The 17920-nt window shown below is 41.3% G+C and overlaps 1 protein-coding gene across 1 annotated transcript in view; it reads left to right on the top strand.

Moving 5' to 3' along the window:
* Positions 1-21: 21 nt before the first annotated feature.
* Positions 22-17920, top strand: part of LOC308077341 (NACHT, LRR and PYD domains-containing protein 3-like) — a 41785-nt gene continuing 23886 nt past the window's right edge. Inside the window, exons 1-8 of the mRNA XM_080417989.1 lie at positions 22-149; positions 3583-3664; positions 3875-3961; positions 12445-12718; positions 13683-13763; positions 14948-15097; positions 16786-17035; positions 17821-17888. Of these exons, the coding sequence (XP_080274115.1) occupies positions 12454-12718; positions 13683-13763; positions 14948-15097; positions 16786-17035; positions 17821-17888 (814 nt within the window). The 5' untranslated portion in view covers positions 22-149; positions 3583-3664; positions 3875-3961; positions 12445-12453. The remainder of the gene's footprint in view (positions 150-3582; positions 3665-3874; positions 3962-12444; positions 12719-13682; positions 13764-14947; positions 15098-16785; positions 17036-17820; positions 17889-17920) is intronic.

Genomic DNA, 17920 nt, shown 5'->3' with positions numbered 1-17920 from the left:
GGAAAAATCCACGAGGAGCAGCTCGAGACAAGATGGCGGGTCACTCTGTCTCTTTGTAACAGTGTGTCGTGTAAAAAGTCCTGGATAAGTTTATTAGTTTATGATAATTATGTTGATGTGGATCAGCTGTTACAACACTGTGACGTCAGGTAACGTCAACTTAAACTACGTTACATCATCGCCTGTTATATATGTTATATCTTATATATGTATGTCTGTCAGAAACCTATACTTTACAGGACATGGACTAAACAACAATGGGTTCAATGTAGTTATTATTATTTTAGTCCTTGTTCTATCTCTGTATGACTGACTGCAGTGTACGTAGTAGTTTATTGGCATTACTTGACAGAATAAGTTAAAATGTGGAGGTTTCTGCCTGACAACCGAATAATACAACTTTACAGCCACTGACAGGCTGGGAAAGTTTAGTAACTTTAATTTTTTTTTCTTCCTATTTTGTTGTTGTTGTTGTTTTCCTCTTATGTAGTAGATACAATTCATATACGGTTTCATATTATACATATTGTACTTGTATAAGGCAAGGAGGGGATTTCCCATACAACGGAGAAAAGTTGAGTCGTATGACAGTGATGGACGTATCCTTGGTATCTATACCCAGCTTTGAGCATAATGTTGTTCTACGTCCGTGCCCCTTCAGTGTCGCATAAGATTGACATCACTGACAGATCCTTGGTATCTTTATCCTAGCCTTTTCAACGTGTTGCTTAGCAGCGTTCGTTATCAGCTGTATGTTAAACACTAAACAGGATTATTATTTCAAGTATTATTTCAAAAGTATTTAATAAATACAATTAAAAATAATTAAATCCATAAATAATAATACAAAAAGAGTTTAAGAAATAGTGAAATAGCAGATCCACAAGCTTGCAACGCGGTGCGAAGCTGTAAATGTGTCTTTGTGTTATTGTGGTTAGCCAACCGTTAGCTCACACTGCATTGACTGGATGGAGGGAAGCAGATCTACAAGCTCAGAACATGTCACTCTGCAACGTGTTGTGAGCTTGTAGATCTGCTTGTAGATCAGAAGTATAAATCTGTGTTGACACTAACAGAGGGGGAGGAGTCAAGATGTAGACTGACAGACCAGGCATCCAATCAGGTGCTCTGGGCTCATGGTTTGATTGGTGTGTAGTTGTGTTGATATTGTGTAGTCGTGTGGATGTTGTGTTGATGTTGTGTAGTTGTATTGATGTGTTGATGTTGTGTAGTTGTATTGATGTGTTGATGTTGTGTAGTTGTGTTGATGTTGTGTTGATGTTGTGTAGTTGTATTGATGTGTTGATGTTGTGTAGTTGTGTTGATGTTGTGTAGCGGTTTTGATTTTGTGTAGTTGTGTTGAGTTCTGTAGTTGTGTAGTTGTGTTGAGGGTGTGTATTTGTGTTGATGGTGTGTAGTATTGATGTGTTGTGTTGTGTAGGTGTTGATGGGTTGAGGTTGTTTTGTGTTGTGTTGATGTTGTGTAGCTGTGTTGATGTTGTGTAGCTGTGTGGATGTTGTGTAGTTGTGTTGATGTGTTGAGGTTGTGTTGTGTTGTGTTGATGTTGTGTAGTTACAGATCTACAAGGTCAGTGAGCTTGTAGATCTGTAATATTCTAGACTCAACACATTGTATGAATATGTATATATATACACATGACGAGATACATTCACAGACATATGTGAAAATAAATCAAATTGTTGTCTGTCATTTCAGACCTGTCAGAAAAACTGAACCATTTGGTCAGTCAGACAGACAGACAGACAGACAGGGAACAAACAATTTAGTTTTTTTCTCTTAACTCTCTCGCTCGCTCTGTCTCCTTGTCTCTGTGGTGTAGGGAAAGTACACAGGTGTGTGTGTGTGTGTGTGTGTGTGTGTGTGTGTGTGTGTAAGAGAGAGGTGTAGCAACACTTCTGACTCCCCCTCCTCTCTGTGTCTCAGTGAAAAACTACTGCCTCCATTTTGTCTCAACAGCAGCTTGTGTGTGTGTGTGTGTGTGTGTGTGTGTGTGTGTGTGTGTGTGTGTGTGTGTGTGTGTGTGTGTGTGTGTGTGTGTGTGTGTGTGTGTGTGTGTGTGTGTGTGTGTGTGTGTGTGTGGGGGAGACAGGTAGTGAGTGAGAGAAGTTATAATTAAGAAGAGAGAGTAGGAAGAAAGGAGGGGAGAGGAGGAGGGAACTGGTTCACCATCAATGCAATCTGGGAACCCAGAACCAAATAAGAATGAAAAACAGCGCCCTCTGCTGTTTGTACTATCTTACTTGGCTCTGGGACAATGGCGACGTAGCACCCGTGCGCAAAGGAAACCGGGGTTTTGGTCTGCCTTCAGCTTTCACTTCCGGTAGTGCCACTATGTTTTCATTCCCACTAACAGTATTTCTACACAGAACACTAACACCACTTCTCCCAGAGAACATGGATCGTTTTGGTTATAAGTCCACTTGTTTCTATGATGAAAGAGCAAGTTAAAATGTGAATATCTTTCCGTGGTTTTGTCTGCTCCGCGGACGCTATTGTTAAATGAGTTTAGGTTTGTTTCGAGGGGGAAAGATCGACGGGCACGTGAATCCCGCCCACTACATTTGATTGGGTAAAGCGCGGCCTGCTTCCTGATCTGAAGGCACGCCCACTTGTAACCCAGTGCGTACATGTTATGACGAGCCTTCACGACAGATTCCAACGCAGAGCAGAATCTGTTCTTGAGAGATTACCATCAATGTGAATGCTTGCTGCCTCAGACAGACAGACAGACAGACAGACAGACAGACAGACAAGTGGTTTGACTCATTTTGTATCTTAAATGTACAACCTATAGTCTATCTAACTTGCTCATAGTGGGTGAATCAGAGATAGAAAAGTGCAGATCTCCGCCAGGCTGGGTTGGCTACCCAGGGCCCAGAAGTTTGAAAGTCAATCATAGCCAATTGGAATTTAATATGCAGGATCCGACTGATACATCTTGATCACATGACTCCACATATAATGTGTAGTGATGTGTGAGAGTTTCGGACAAAATCTGTAGGAGTTGTTGCGAAAAGTGTGTTTTGAAGAAAACAAAATGGTGGAAAATCTAGTCAGGCACAAATGGGCGGGGCCAATATGATTAGTTGCAGCACGATCCAAGGAATACAGGGAACAAGAAAATGTGATTTTAAAACCTATGATTTGAGTTATAGGCCAAAATGTGTTGCGACGTGTTATAGCGCCACCATGAGGCCAATTTGAAAAATACGTGGCAGAGGTTCTGCCTTGGCCTATAGGGAGTGTGTGAACCGTTTCACACTGATCGGTCCAACGGAGATTAGCTGTTTACAGACGGACAGACAAACGGAGGCAAAAACATAATTTCTGGGCTTCGGCTGTCCGGCCTGGCGGAGATAATTTATAACTGACATAACTGTATATTAAACTCCAGGTGGAGTTCATTCATTTTGGGTTATTTTAGAGTGAAGAATATTAGTACGTTTCTCCTTACTCCAAGGTTTTCTAAGGTCATGTTTACCTGAATGTATGGACACATCTGACCGCTGTTCTAAACCAATCAAACTCTCACCTGAGAATGTGTTTCCTTTTATGGTCAGGTCCTGTATCAAGTCCTGTGAGAGCTATGAAGACATCTAGAGCACTAGAAACGTCTTCTTAGACTGAACCTCAACAACACAGGTAAGACTTATGGAATAAAATCATAACTGGATTCATATTTATATTCAACATGGGTTGTGTGAATGTGGGGTTGTTGAGACTCACGCACGCACGCACGCACGCACGCACGCACGCACGCACGCACGCACGCACGCACGCACGCACGCACGCACGCACGCACGCACACACACACACACACACACACACTCATTGTATGCTTTATTTGGACAGTGAGTAGAGAAACAGAGAGGACGACCTGCAACAAGGATCTTCAGGAGGGATTCTAACTACGACCAGCTGTGGTACGTTCTCTACCAGGTGAGCTACCGGGGCACAGCCCTCACATTGACCCTGATTCATCACTTTGATCGTAGAAACCAGCTTCAATTCGAGCATCCGACCTAATAGATTGTTTTTAATACTTCACTTTTGAATGCTTGTAATTATGTCACCTGTTAACCCCTTAATTACAACTACCTATTTATGTTAGGGATACTTACGTAGCTACTTAAGGTTACATCATTTTAAGTGAATATTGTCTGCTGCATAATGTTTAAATGTCTGTCAGAATGCCAGACAATGCTTCACCACATGTCTATGATAAACCTAAACCTACACCTGAGACCAGACATGAGATTTGAGCTTATCGTACGCTCAAGTCAAAGTCACAATAGATTAATAAATGCAGACAATTGCAGTGATCTCAGCGTACGTCCATTTGAAGCTGAATCAGAACACAGAGGCTCAAGGGGTTCAACTTAATTATCTCCAAGTTGGACCCGAGTACAAGTTAACCCATTGAGACCTGAAGCCGATTCTACAAATGTCTTCTAAATCCCAACATTAATCAGAAAAAAACGTATGTTTCTATATAAGTGGTGCTCAAACTTTTTTCATGTCAAGGACCCCCAAAATGATATGTATTTGGCCGCAGACCCCCATCTCAAAATATTTTGTTCCAGGGACCCCCAGAAGCAAAGATTTGAGTTACAAATGTTCGCTTTAAAACAATATATATTCAAAGATTTGCACACATTTTCACGATATTTTTTTTTTTGCAGATCTACAAGCTCGTAGCGCGGCACTCGGTGACAGTAGACATGACGGGTTGTGAGCTTGTAGATCTGTTATTGTTCAGTTTGACAGTAGACATGCGTTGTGAGCTTGTAGATCTGTTATTATTGTTCAGTTTGACAGTAGACATACGTTGTGAGCTTGTAGATCTGTTATTATTGTTCAGTTTGACAGTAGACATGCGTTGTGAGCTTGTAGATCTGTTATTATTGTTCAGTTTGACAGTAGACATGATGAGTTGTGAGCTTGCAGATCTGTATTTTTGTTCAGTTTGACAGTAGACATGATGCGTTGTGAGCTTGCAGATCTGTTATTGTTCAGTTTGACAGTAGACATGCGTTGTGAGCTTTAGATCTGTTATTATTGTTCAGTTTGACAGTAGACATGCGTTGTGAGCTTGTAGATCTGTTATTATTGTTCAGTTTGACAGTAGACATGCGTTGTGAGCTTGTAGATCTGTTATTATTGTTCAGTTTGACAGTAGACATGATGAGTTGTGAGCTTGTAGATCTGTATTTTTGTTCAGTTTGACAGTAGACATGATGCGTTGTGAGCTTGCAGATCTGTTATTGTTCAGTTTGACAGTAGACATGCGTTGTGAGCTTGTAGATCTGTTATTATTGTTCAGTTTGACAGTAGACATACGTTGTGAGCTTGTAGATCTGTTATTATTGTTCAGTTTGACAGTAGACATGCGTTGTGAGCTTGTAGATCTGTTATTATTGTTCAGTTTGACAGTAGACATGATGAGTTGTGAGCTTGCAGATCTGTATTTTTGTTCAGTTTGACAGTAGACATGATGCGTTGTGAGCTTGCAGATCTGTTATTGTTCAGTTTGACAGTAGACATGCGTTGTGAGCTTGTAGATCTGTTATTATTGTTCAGTTTGACAGTAGACATGCGTTGTGAGCTTGTAGATCTGTTATTATTGTTCAGTTTGACAGTAGACATGCGTTGTGAGCTTGTAGATCTGTTATTATTGTTCAGTTTGACAGTAGACATGATGAGTTGTGAGCTTGTAGATCTGTATTTTTGTTCAGTTTGACAGTAGACATGATGCGTTGTGAGCTTGCAGATCTGTTATTGTTCAGTTTGACAGTAGACATGCGTTGTGAGCTTGTAGATCTGTTATTATTGTTCAGTTTGACAGTAGACATGATGAGTTGTGAGCTTGTAGATCTGTTATTGTTCAGTTTGACAGTAGACATGATGCGTTGTGAGCTTGCAGATCTGTTATTGTTCAGTTTGACAGTAGACATGCGTTGTGAGCTTGTAGATCTGTTATTATTGTTCAGTTTGACATTAGACATGCGTTGTGAGCTTGTAGATCTGTTATTATTGTTCAGTTTGACAGTAGACATGATGAGTTGTGAGCTTGTAGATCTGTATTTTTGTTCAGTTTGACAGTAGACATGATGCGTTGTGAGCTTGCAGATCTGTTATTGTTCAGTTTGACAGTAGACATGCGTTGTGAGCTTGTAGATCTGTTATTATTGTTCAGTTTGACAGTAGACATACGTTGTGAGCTTGTAGATCTGTTATTATTGTTCAGTTTGACAGTAGACATGCGTTGTGAGCTTGTAGATCTGTTATTATTGTTCAGTTTGACAGTAGACATGATGAGTTGTGAGCTTGCAGATCTGTATTTTTGTTCAGTTTGACAGTAGACATGATGCGTTGTGAGCTTGCAGATCTGTTATTGTTCAGTTTGACAGTAGACATGCGTTGTGAGCTTGTAGATCTGTTATTATTGTTCAGTTTGACAGTAGACATGCGTTGTGAGCTTGTAGATCTGTTATTATTGTTCAGTTTGACAGTAGACATGCGTTGTGAGCTTGTAGATCTGTTATTATTGTTCAGTTTGACAGTAGACATGATGAGTTGTGAGCTTGTAGATTTGTATTTTTGTTCAGTTTGACAGTAGACATGATGCGTTGTGAGCTTGCAGATCTGTTATTATTTTTCAGTTTGACAGTAGACATTATATGTTGTGAGCTTGTAGATCTGTTGACAGTAGGTAGACTGGCAGGCGGACAGACAGACAGACAGACAGACAGACAGTGTTTTTAAGGTACAGGTATTGTGGTGACAGAGGGGCATTAGGACCTGTTGGAACAAGATTCTATCTGGTTGAAGTTATGTGAGATAAAAACACAGGAGTGTAGATCAAGTGCACGCACGCACGCACGCACGCACAGTCGTCGCACACTGTATAAATGTCAGAGCGTTGACAACAACACAGAACTAGACTAGTTTTAACACGTTGGATTAAAATGTTAAGATTAATCTTGTTTTTTAAGTTTGTATTTATCTCACAGTCTCTGTCTGTCTGTCTGTCTGTCTGTCTGTCTGTCTGTCTTACTAGTATTGAGTACATTAGTTGTTTGTCTTAAGTTTAATTACTATGTTCAACTCACTACTTCTTTTCTCTTTTCTCTCCTGCACTTATGTATGTGTCTTTTATTGTGTGAATAAATACATAAAAACTCATTCTGTAAGTCATGTGACCTCAGCGCAATTTGGTCATGTTATATCATCCATACAAAAATCTTTGTATTTTGTGGCACTGTGTGAGCTTGTAGATCGTCTGTTTTATAAAACTGGTCAAAGGTCTTAATTATTTAGGGTGCAGACAGTGATTATGAGCCTGTCCACCACTGTGGAGGTTGTGGGTTTGAATCCACCGTGGAGTGTCTATATGAACACAATTGGCCCAACAGGCAGGCAGACAGAACTGTCTTTTTTTCCTCTCATTTCCCTCTCTCTTTGTCTCTGTTTGAAGGGTGTGGTGTAGTGTGTGTGTGTGTGTGTGTGTGTGTGTGTGTGTGTGTGTGTGTGTGTGTGTGTGTGTGTGTGTGTGTGTGTGTGTGTGTGTGTGTGTGTGTGTGTGTGTGTGTGTGTGTGTGTGTGTGTGTGTGTGTGTGTGTGTGTGTGTGTGTGTGTGTACATGTGCGTACATATGAGAGAGAGAGAGAGAGAGAGGTGTAACAACACGTATGACCCCCTCCCCCTCCTCTCTGTGTCTCATTGAAAAACTACAGCCTCCATTTTTACAGCAGTTACAGGAAGAGAAGCTAGTTTTTACACTGATGTCAGTGTTAATGTGTGTGTGTGTGTGTGTGTGTGTGTGTGTGTGTCAGGTAGTGAGTGAGAGATCCTCCTATCATTTGACAAACCTGTAGTTCATGGTGTCATGGTGAGGCCAAAATTGTTCTGCCCGGTTCTCCTCAGTGGCTGGAGCAGTTGATCTGAATTTGCATACAGCCATTGACCCTTAGGCTACCATGTGCACCTAACAGCGAAGCCCGTTTTCCGATTACACAAAATCTCAGCTGTTTATTAGCGTTTTTGTGTTCGCTGGCTCCCGGGTTGCCAGATCATGTGCGCACGTACCCCCCCCCCCCCCCCCCGGGTATGGTCTAGTTATATATGATTAAGAGGAGGGGAGGAGGGAACTGGTTCACCATCAATGCTTGCTGCCTGAGACACATACAGACAGCCAGACAGACAGACAGGCAGTGGTTTGACTCAGTTTGTATATTAAAAGGATCCCTGGCTAACAAGCCAAATAAGCCTTAAAGGTTTAATGACATTCACTTTTACACCACATTCAAAGTCTTTGTCCTGGTCCTTCAAAAGTGTAAAAAAAGTTTTAAGTGAAAATTCCATTCCAGTGATCCATGGCAGGTGTTTTTCTCTCACATTTCTAAAGCCTTTTCAACTGCAATGAAAAAAGAAATCTTTGCCTGCGGGTGTCGCTGGTGAGGGATTTTGCCTGTCAATCATCGCCTCTGCTCCGCCCCCCCCCAAAGGAAAGGATAGGGGAGGGGAGGGGCGAGGAGGAGAGTGGGCGGGATTAATCGACTGTGACCTCACTGTCGAAGGGCCAAGCTCAGATTACTTTTCAGCCTAATTATTCAGAAAACCACAGAAAATCCACTGAATGTTCTAAGATCAGGTTTTTGGGGTGTAATTGAGGTCATAAAACCCCAAATAAAACATTCAAAATAAAAAAAGTGAAAATGAATGTCATGATACCTTTAATACGTTATAATCGTCCTCTATAACTAAAATGTCGAATTAAAAACACCTTAAATATTGTATTTATTTTAGAAACGGTCAATAGGGGCAATGCCCGTCGCATGTTGATGATGTCATTTGCCCATGTGTGTTCTAGCCCTATGGAATTTGATGCATTACATAAATTCCATAGGGCTAGACCAAAAATGGACAAATGACATCATCAACTTGCGACGGCATTGTCCCTAATGAGTGAAATATGAACTGTTTCTAAAATAGATACATTATTTAAGGTGTTTTTTATGTTTTGATTTATTTTAGTTATAGAGGACAATTATAATGTACTAGAGCATATTTGGCTTATTAGCCAGGGATCCTTTTAAATGTACAACCTATAGTATGTCTGTCTGTCTGTCTGTCTGTCTGTCTGTCTGTCTGTCTGTCTGTCTGTGGGTCTGTAACTCTGAGAGTGTACACATGGAACCAAATGGACCCTTACAGGTCTGTGACTCTGAGAGTGTACACATGGAACCAAATGGACCCTTACAGGTCTGTAACTCTGAGAGTGTACACATGGAACCAAATGGACCCTTACAGGTCTGTAACTCTGAGAGTGTACACATGGAACCAAATGGACCCTTACAGGTCTGTAACTCTGAGAGTGTACACATGGAACCAAATGGACCCTTACAGGTCTGTAACTCTGAGAGTGTACACATGGAACCAAATGGACATGGTACTTTGCTCATAGTGGGTGAATCAGAGATAGAAAAATGCATATCCCAGCCAGGCTGGGTTGGCTACCCAGGGCCCACAACGTTGAAAGTCAATCATAGCCAATTGGAATTGAATATGCAGGATCCGTCTTATACATCTTGATCACATGACTCCATATATAATGTGTAGTGATGTGTGAGAGTTTAGGACACAATCTGTAGGAGTTGTAGCGAAAAGTGTGTTTTGAAGAAAACACAAAATGGTGGAAAATCTAGTCAGGCGCAAATGGTCGGGACAATATGATTGGTTGCAGCATGATCCAAGGAATACAAGGAACAAGAAATTTTGATTTTAGAACCTATCGTTTGAGTTATAGGCCTTCCTGGGTAGGAAGATAGGGAGCCCCATATCAAGGGGTTTCCTGTTTACCAGTGTTGCCATGTCTGCTTATAATAAGCGACTTTGGGCTTGATTCTTAAGTGTAGTTGTTTGGTTCCCAATGGTTCCCACATTCTTTTCATGTCAAGGACCCTCAGATTAATATGTATTTGTCCGCGGACCCACATCTGAAAATATTTTGTGTCAGGGACTAGGGCTTTCACGACTAGTGATTTTTACAAGTCGACTAATTTGACCCACTGGTAGTGATGATGAATATACTATGGCAGTACAAGGATATGGCCTCTATTATTGCATTGCAACTTTCCAGGAATAGAAAGCCTGCATTTTCTATTAGCTTGGATTCCCCATCGATGATGTCACTGGTAGACGGGACTCTGAACTGTCCACAGCCCTCCTTTGAGACAAAAACATTGTACCATTTAATCATGAGCATTAGTGAGGACCAATGGACCCTTCGCTAAGCCCCACCCACTCCACTCTGTGACTGGTGGTGCGAAGTTAGTCACACCCAGGCCTGGCAGCGCCTGTAAACTCTGCTTCTCACCCATTGACTTGCATGTTAAATGATGGCTTTTCCCCTTAAAAATAATCGATCATTTCAGGAGCAAGAGCTTCTAAATCTCTTCTAAATCTAGTCAACAAGGCCTGCAGTAGGCTATGCACTGGACAAATGTGCATGACATTATTTCAGTAAGCTAAAAACATGGGAAATGTTAGAGGGAGTAATAGCCATGGATACACGACAGTCGACTGTCACGACCGTCATGGATGAACTTCAACCTGGTGTTTGCACTTTCTCCATTTATGGCCCGTACATCTACATAAACGTTCATATTTCAAATTTAAAGTGCTTATCCCATGGCCACGGATGTTACATTTATGTACGGGCTCTCAGAAGTACCTGTATCATCCGTATTGTTCAATAAAAAGCATTTTAATCTGATCGGTGGCCATTTTCTCCATGCACTTTCAACTGAGCGACCCTATCGGTTTGTAGGTGTATTGCACTCTGATACATTATGAGAAAATGGCCACTGATCGGATTAAAATGCTTTTTATTGAACAATACAGAATATACAGGGTACTTTTGAGAGTCCCGTGCATAATTTTAACATCCGTGGCCATGGGGAAAGCACTTTATATTTTAAATCTGAACGTTTATATAGATGTACGGACCGTAAATGGAGAAAGTGCAAACACCAGGTTAAAGTTTATCCATGATTGTAACAGGAGTTTTCATGTACCGCAGGGTAAGACTGCAGCAGGAGTTAATAAATAGACGAACAAATGAATTAATATACTTTAACGTGCGGAATCCGAAACAGGCAGCGCTGTGATTCTGAATTTTGTTACGATTATGGTGATTAGTAGCCTATTATTGACACCACCTGGGCGAGTGAGTCGTGTCGTGTAACTTTCCTGACGTTAAGCTGTGTATGTGTTCAACACACCCGGACCCGGTCTAAGTGCATAATTCAGCTTGGGAAAAGCAGCCTCCAACGGGTTTGGGTAGGTGGTTCATAGTCACCATTGCGTTATCGTGGTATTCCTATTCTTGCTATTATGTTGCAAATGATTGTGTGTGTGCGCCTGTGCGGGCGAAATAACATTGACAGCTATGGCAGGTGACGAAAGCTTGCCAGACCTATGCCAGGCTAACAACGGTTGCTAAGCTGGCATTGGACAATCGCTTTTGGGTTGGGGTTTAGCGAAGGGTCCATTATATGAAGATAGGTTGAAAATGGGTGAAGTGGGGCCGAGCTCATGCCTCCTTCAATGCATGAGAGCCAACTGACCTTCTTGTCACCTGACAGGGGAGAATTTCCCTGGTTGGACGTAGCACGTGGAAGGAACACGTTATTCCAACCAGTTCCCTTCCCCTCCATCAGGCGCCCCGGCTAGCCAGGGGGAGGCAGTATAGTGACCAGGATTACTGCATGTTTTTGTGAGGGTACCTACCCTAGGAGACACGGGGAGAACATGCAAACTCCACACAGAAAGGCCCTTTCGCCAACCCCACCTAGGGTATGGGCACTGATGACGCGGAGGAGAGAACACACCCCCAGCGCCCACAGCGTCCCCTGCGGGAATCGAACCCAGGACCTTCTAGCTGTGAGGCGACAGCACTACCGACTGTGCCACCGTGCCCCCGCCCCCTAACCCGTGTATAGAAAGTTTTAACAAAAAATTCCACTCCATTGATCCATGGCAGCTGTTTTTCTCTCACATTTCTAAAGCCTTTTCAACTGCAATGAAAAAATAAATCTTTGCCTGCGGGTGTCGCTGGTGAGGGATTTTTCCTGTCAATCATCGCCTCTGCTCCGCCCCCCCCAAAGGAAAGGATAGGGGAGAGGAGGGGCGAGGAGGAGAGTGGGCGGGATTAATCGGCTGTGACCTCACTGCCGAAGGGCCAAGCTCAGATTACTTTTCAGCCTAATTATTCAGAAAACCCCAGACCACAGAAAATCCACTGAATGTTCAAAGTTCAGATTTTTTGGGTGTAATTGAGGTCATAAAACCCCCCAAAAAACATAAAAAATAAAAAAAGAGAATGAAGCCGAGATGATAACATCCTCTGTTTGTGCCAGGAATCAACCATGGAGAAACTTGAGGAACGCATGTTGAATATTCTGGAGGAGCTGGAAGACAAAGAGTTCAAGAAGTTCCAGTGGTATCTGCAGAAACCTTTGGTAGCGGGTCTCCAGCCGCTCCCAAAGGACGCTCTGAAGGAAACCGACAGGATGGACACTGTCGATCTGATCATAGAGAATTACCCCAGTAAAGAAACTCAGATTGTGGCCGAAGTCCTGAAGAAGATGAAGAAGAATGATCTAGTGGAGAGGTTTCTGAACACAGCCGAAGGTAGGTGAAGAGCATGTATATTAGGGGTGGGACGATATGGGTATCTCACGATACGATATCTGTGGCGATATTCGGCCCTCGATAACAATAATTTCACGATATTCGATATATTGCGATATCACGATACTCAATTTATTGCGATATCACGATACTCGATATATTGCGATATCACGATACTCGATTTATTGCAAGAAATTTCACCAACGATATATCACGATAGTCCTTGCATTCAATTCATAAACACATACAATAGCACCAAACAGTTAGAAATCATCACACAAATACAGAAAAAAAACCCCACTATGTACAGAGTCGGAAATACAACGTATTACAAACGGGAAAAAAACAAAAACATGTTTTTTCATTTTTATTTTTTTATATCGATATTTTTCGGCAGTATATCGATTATTTATCGTGGGAGGAAGTATCGCGATATATAGCGATATCGATATATCGTCCCACCCCTACTGTATATACCTGTGTGTATCTTGAAAACCAGGCCCATTGCAAGTTGCTGTAGTCTGTACTACAGTACTCTGTACTCTGTACTACAGTACTCTGTACTACAGTACTCTGTACTCTGTACTACAGTACTCTGTACTCTGTACTCTGTACTACAGTACTCTTTACTCTGTACTACAGTACTCTGTACTCTGTACTCTGTACTACAGTACTCTGTACTCTGTACTACAGTACTCTGTACTACAGTATTCTGTACTCTGTACTACAGTACTCTGTACTACAGTATTCTGTACTCTGTACTACAGTACTCTGTACTACAGTACTCTGTACTCTGTACTCTCTCTCGCACTCATCGATAGTTGCCATATATGCCCTGCAGTGTCCAGTGTGCCTCTGTGTTGTCCCTGTTGTGACTCTACCATACATTTTGAACATCTTATCCTCTGTCCTTTGTGTTGTCCCCCCCCCCCCCTCCCACCCCCTTCATGCTGTCTAACATCAGACCAGCATGAAGCTACAGACGCTGAGCAACCAATGTCAAGTTCAACGTCAACAAGTGAAGGAGTCGCTACCACTGAAGAAGGTGAGCTGACACTATGAATATATGTCTTCAGTATACTGATGAAAGTGGTCTGTTCACTCCGTTTACCTCCATATTCCTTCAAGTGCTTCACGTGCTTTATTAGATCTGTTTTACTATTATGTAGGACATGTATAAGACCATGTTTTAACATTACACTGACATCCATATAGTTTTATACTGGAAGACTTGTTGTCTATGTCTATCAAAACGGTATTTCGGGGATTGGTCAAATCCGCCATTCCTTCGCCGCGTCAAACAACACAGCTTTCACCATTGTAAATGCATTACGGAGCGCACACATTGTTACATTTTATGTTTATTTTTTTCGTCATAGCGCAAAATACGTGCAGTTTTTTAGTGCAGGTAATTGCAACAAGCACCGATCTTGTGAAAAATGAAAACGGGATTCTATGTCACACGAAAGTAACAAAAATAGCCGATCTACAAGCTCAGTTTTGAGCTTGTAGATCTGCTATTTTTTAATTGGAATCCTGAAAAGTAAAATTTCTTTCATTTCAAATGATTTAGTTATTCTTATTTTATGACTTAACTTTATGAACTTAAATACAAATACATTGGACAAATATTATAATATAGACTGAAGTAATTAAAGCGGGTCATGTTTGCATGTTAGGAATTGTAACAGCTGAAATCAATAATATATCAGTATTCTGATATTAACCTGTGGGCCACATTAAGTGAAGGTGGGGGCCGCATGTAGACCCCGGGCCACCAGTTGTCCATGTTTGCTGTAGTCAAATGATTATGAAACTTACCGCCTAAGACGTGGGTTTTAACATAGACATATAAAGGTAGACGCCTCATCTGGCTCTGAAGCATCGGCATCTCGGACGCACTTCCGCTTCCTCTCATAGAGTTAAAAGCTTCCTCTATGTTTCTGGGGGAAGCTGGAAACTTCCGTGTGCGTCACAGAAGGGGGCGTTCGGTAGGCCAATCAGAGGCAGGTGGGGTGGGTCTTTTCTTAAGAGGCAGCCGCGCAGCAACTAGTCAGTTAGACGCGCTGTGATTGGCCAGTAGTTAACGTGATGTGATTGGTCTGCCCCCCCGGAAGAGCCTTGTATTGAGAGACCAGTCGTTACAATGAACTGCAGAGGCCAATGAGGTATCTAGGTTTCTATATCTATGGGTTTTAAGACGTGCTTAATAGGGCCCCTGTGTCACAGGTGTCAGTCCAAGGTCTTCTCAGTCTCCACCTCTCACCAACTCTCCACCTCAGAAGAAAAGGAAATCATCAGACCAGCATGAAGCTAAAGACGCTGAAACACCAATGTCGAGTTCAAGTCCAACAACGAGCGGATTCTCTAAAACTGGAGGTGAGCCAACATTATGAATAGATTTCTACAATAAACTGATTAAACTGTCTAGTCTGTTCACACTATTTACCTGTAAACTGTGGTATGCCTTGTGCTAAAGCATCATATTAACTCATATTATAACAGATCTAACATTTAATTTATAAGATAACTTTCCAACTGACATCCATATTATGTTTATACTGGAATACTTGTTGTCTATTCCAATGACTATGAAAGTTGTATGACAAGAACACTATGAGGCTTCTGTGTATATAGCCTATATCAAATGGCAACAACTGAGCTAGGCCTAAACAAACACTAATATTCCATTAATTGAGGGATGCAATGTCTTTACATTTTAACCATATGAACTCTAGAATTCTAGAATTATTCTGTCAGACTTTAGGCAGAAAAATATCAGATACAAGCTTGTTTGGACACATTGGCCCCGATTCACTAAGCAATTTACGACCATATTTTGATCGTACTGGCATTTAAGACAATTCCTACACTAGCAGTCAGATTCATTTATGTTTTTTTGTCTTTGTTCTGAGCGGGAGGTCCGCCCGTTCTCAAGTCAGCCCCGAGGCTGTCTTACAAGGGAGCAAAGCTGTGCGTATGTCGTTAGAATGCTTTATTCTTCATGCAAAATCAATTTCAACAGTGCCAAGCCTCAAATAAAATATGTATATGCCCAACATTTGTCAACACATACATATAAAAAACATCAAAAATGTCAAACGATGTATTGCTTGTAGCCTATGCATAATATAGACATGATGTAGATTCCACCGTTTTTTGTTTTTTTTCCCCTAGGCTATCAGTTGCATTTAGAGCTGAATTATTAGGTCCCTCAGTGTGTTTGCCAGCGGGCCATCTCAGCCAAAGTGTCACGTTATACTGAAAATAGGCTATCATGCCTTAATGAAACTGCGGAGGCACTGACGCACCTCCAGTGTCCGTGCCGCGGTATTAATTTATAATACTGTAGGCTAGGCCTACTGTATATTGATCACATAGTGGATGAAAGCTGTGTCCAGAAGATCCATTCCCCATTCCGACGTAGGACCAAAATTAACTAATATAATCAATAATAAATCAATAAGCTCTGGTCCATAATCGGATAGCAGCGTTCCACTTGTATGCTGGATTTCATCATCTTTTTACCTCGGTAAAGGTGCGCAATGTTCATTAGAAAAGGCTTATATATCCTTTCCACGTTTTATTAGCCTTTTATTTGGTTATGAGGTTAAACGGTAACCTTATAAACTTCTTTATTCTCATTACACATGAGAGCATTTATTACATGATCCATCGAGCGATCGAAGGACTCGCTTCCAGACAGAACAGTTGTACAAGTTGTCAAGGCGATGCGACGCCTCATCTGTTATTTTTAGACAAGAGACGCAGTTGAACTTGCACCAGCGTTGCCAGATGTTGTGAGAGAAATAAGCAACCAAGAAAACAAGCCCAAAAGAAGCAACTGGCACTTTGGCAAATTGAAAATAGCCGATCTACAAGCTCACAACGCTTCGCGATGTGAGCTTGTAGATCTGCTATTTTTAAAATAAATCTTGGAATAAAATGTGTAATATTTGGAAGATTTTTGAAACATTCTAACAACACAAATCTGGTATAAATGTTTAAATTAGTTTTGGCCACATAGATAAAGTTTAACCAACAACTCAATGTTCATTCCCCCTAAGTATCTTCAGCGAGTCTCTTTGTTGGTCAACACCGGTCTAAACTGATTGAGAGAGTGATCATGGTCAATCCCATCCTGGATCTGCTCCTTCAAAAGAAGGTCATCACCCCAGAGGGCTACAATAATGTGACGTCTAAGGATACCAGTCAGAATAAGATGAGGGAACTCTATGAACACCTGAACTCCAGCAAATCCAAACACATTTTCTACAAAGGTCCAGAAGAGCATGAGAAGTGTCTTCTAGATGATCTGTAAGCAATTGTCCTTTACATTTTTTTTCTCAAAGTCTTGGAGGACAATGTCTCTCTACACAACATTGTGTACAAATGAATGTAGCTTTTCAGGCCATGGTGTGTTTGTTTGCTAACTTTACGCTTAAAGAGACTAACACATTTATTCTTCTCTAATACAACATTTAGTTCCAGTTGTTGACACATGTTTGGTCCTATAGAGCCTATAGTATTTATATAGAATTGTTAGATTTATATACGGTCCTATAGAGCCTATAGTATTTATATAGAATTGTTAGATTTATATACAGTTAGTAAAACATTTTGTACATTTGAGGAAGCTCCACAAATCACGTCCAACCCAGATTTGTCTCTAACAAGGGGTTAAATTTGTTCTCCTGCAATGCCACAAAAATGTGGAACGCCCTACCAACAGTCGTAAAGGAGTGTAAAACCCTACTCTCCTTCAAAACCACCCTGAAAGAGAACTGGCAGGTGGCTGCAATTTGAAACCGGCCCCTGTAAAAGTCAAAGCCTAGACCCCCCCCCCACCCCCACCCCCTCGAACTGTTTGCTGTACATATTTTTGTTACATGATGTTTTGCATAGTAGTGTATATAGTGTTTGTCTGGCATTAAATGTTTCGATGAATTGAGTACAAAGGACCCCAATGGAAACAAGCCATAGGCTTTCTTGGGTTTCAAATCCTCTTAGCAGACCTTGTATTGAACTGTACTTTCCTGTGATTTTATTATTGGTTTAAACTGCTAATAAAGTATTCAATCAATGAATCAATTTCAAAACAGGTGTCCTCAGTCTTCTCCTCCATCACTCAGTGCAACACAACCCAAAGCAGCATCTACATCTGACCCAGGTCAGTGCTGTTTAAAGTTTATTGACTCTAAA

The sequence above is a fragment of the Gymnoscopelus braueri genome, assembly GCF_963280865.1.
Source record: "Gymnoscopelus braueri genome assembly, chromosome: 21".
Lineage (NCBI taxonomy): Eukaryota > Metazoa > Chordata > Actinopteri > Myctophiformes > Myctophidae > Gymnoscopelus > Gymnoscopelus braueri.
This window is presented reverse-complemented; position numbering and strand designations above follow the sequence as displayed.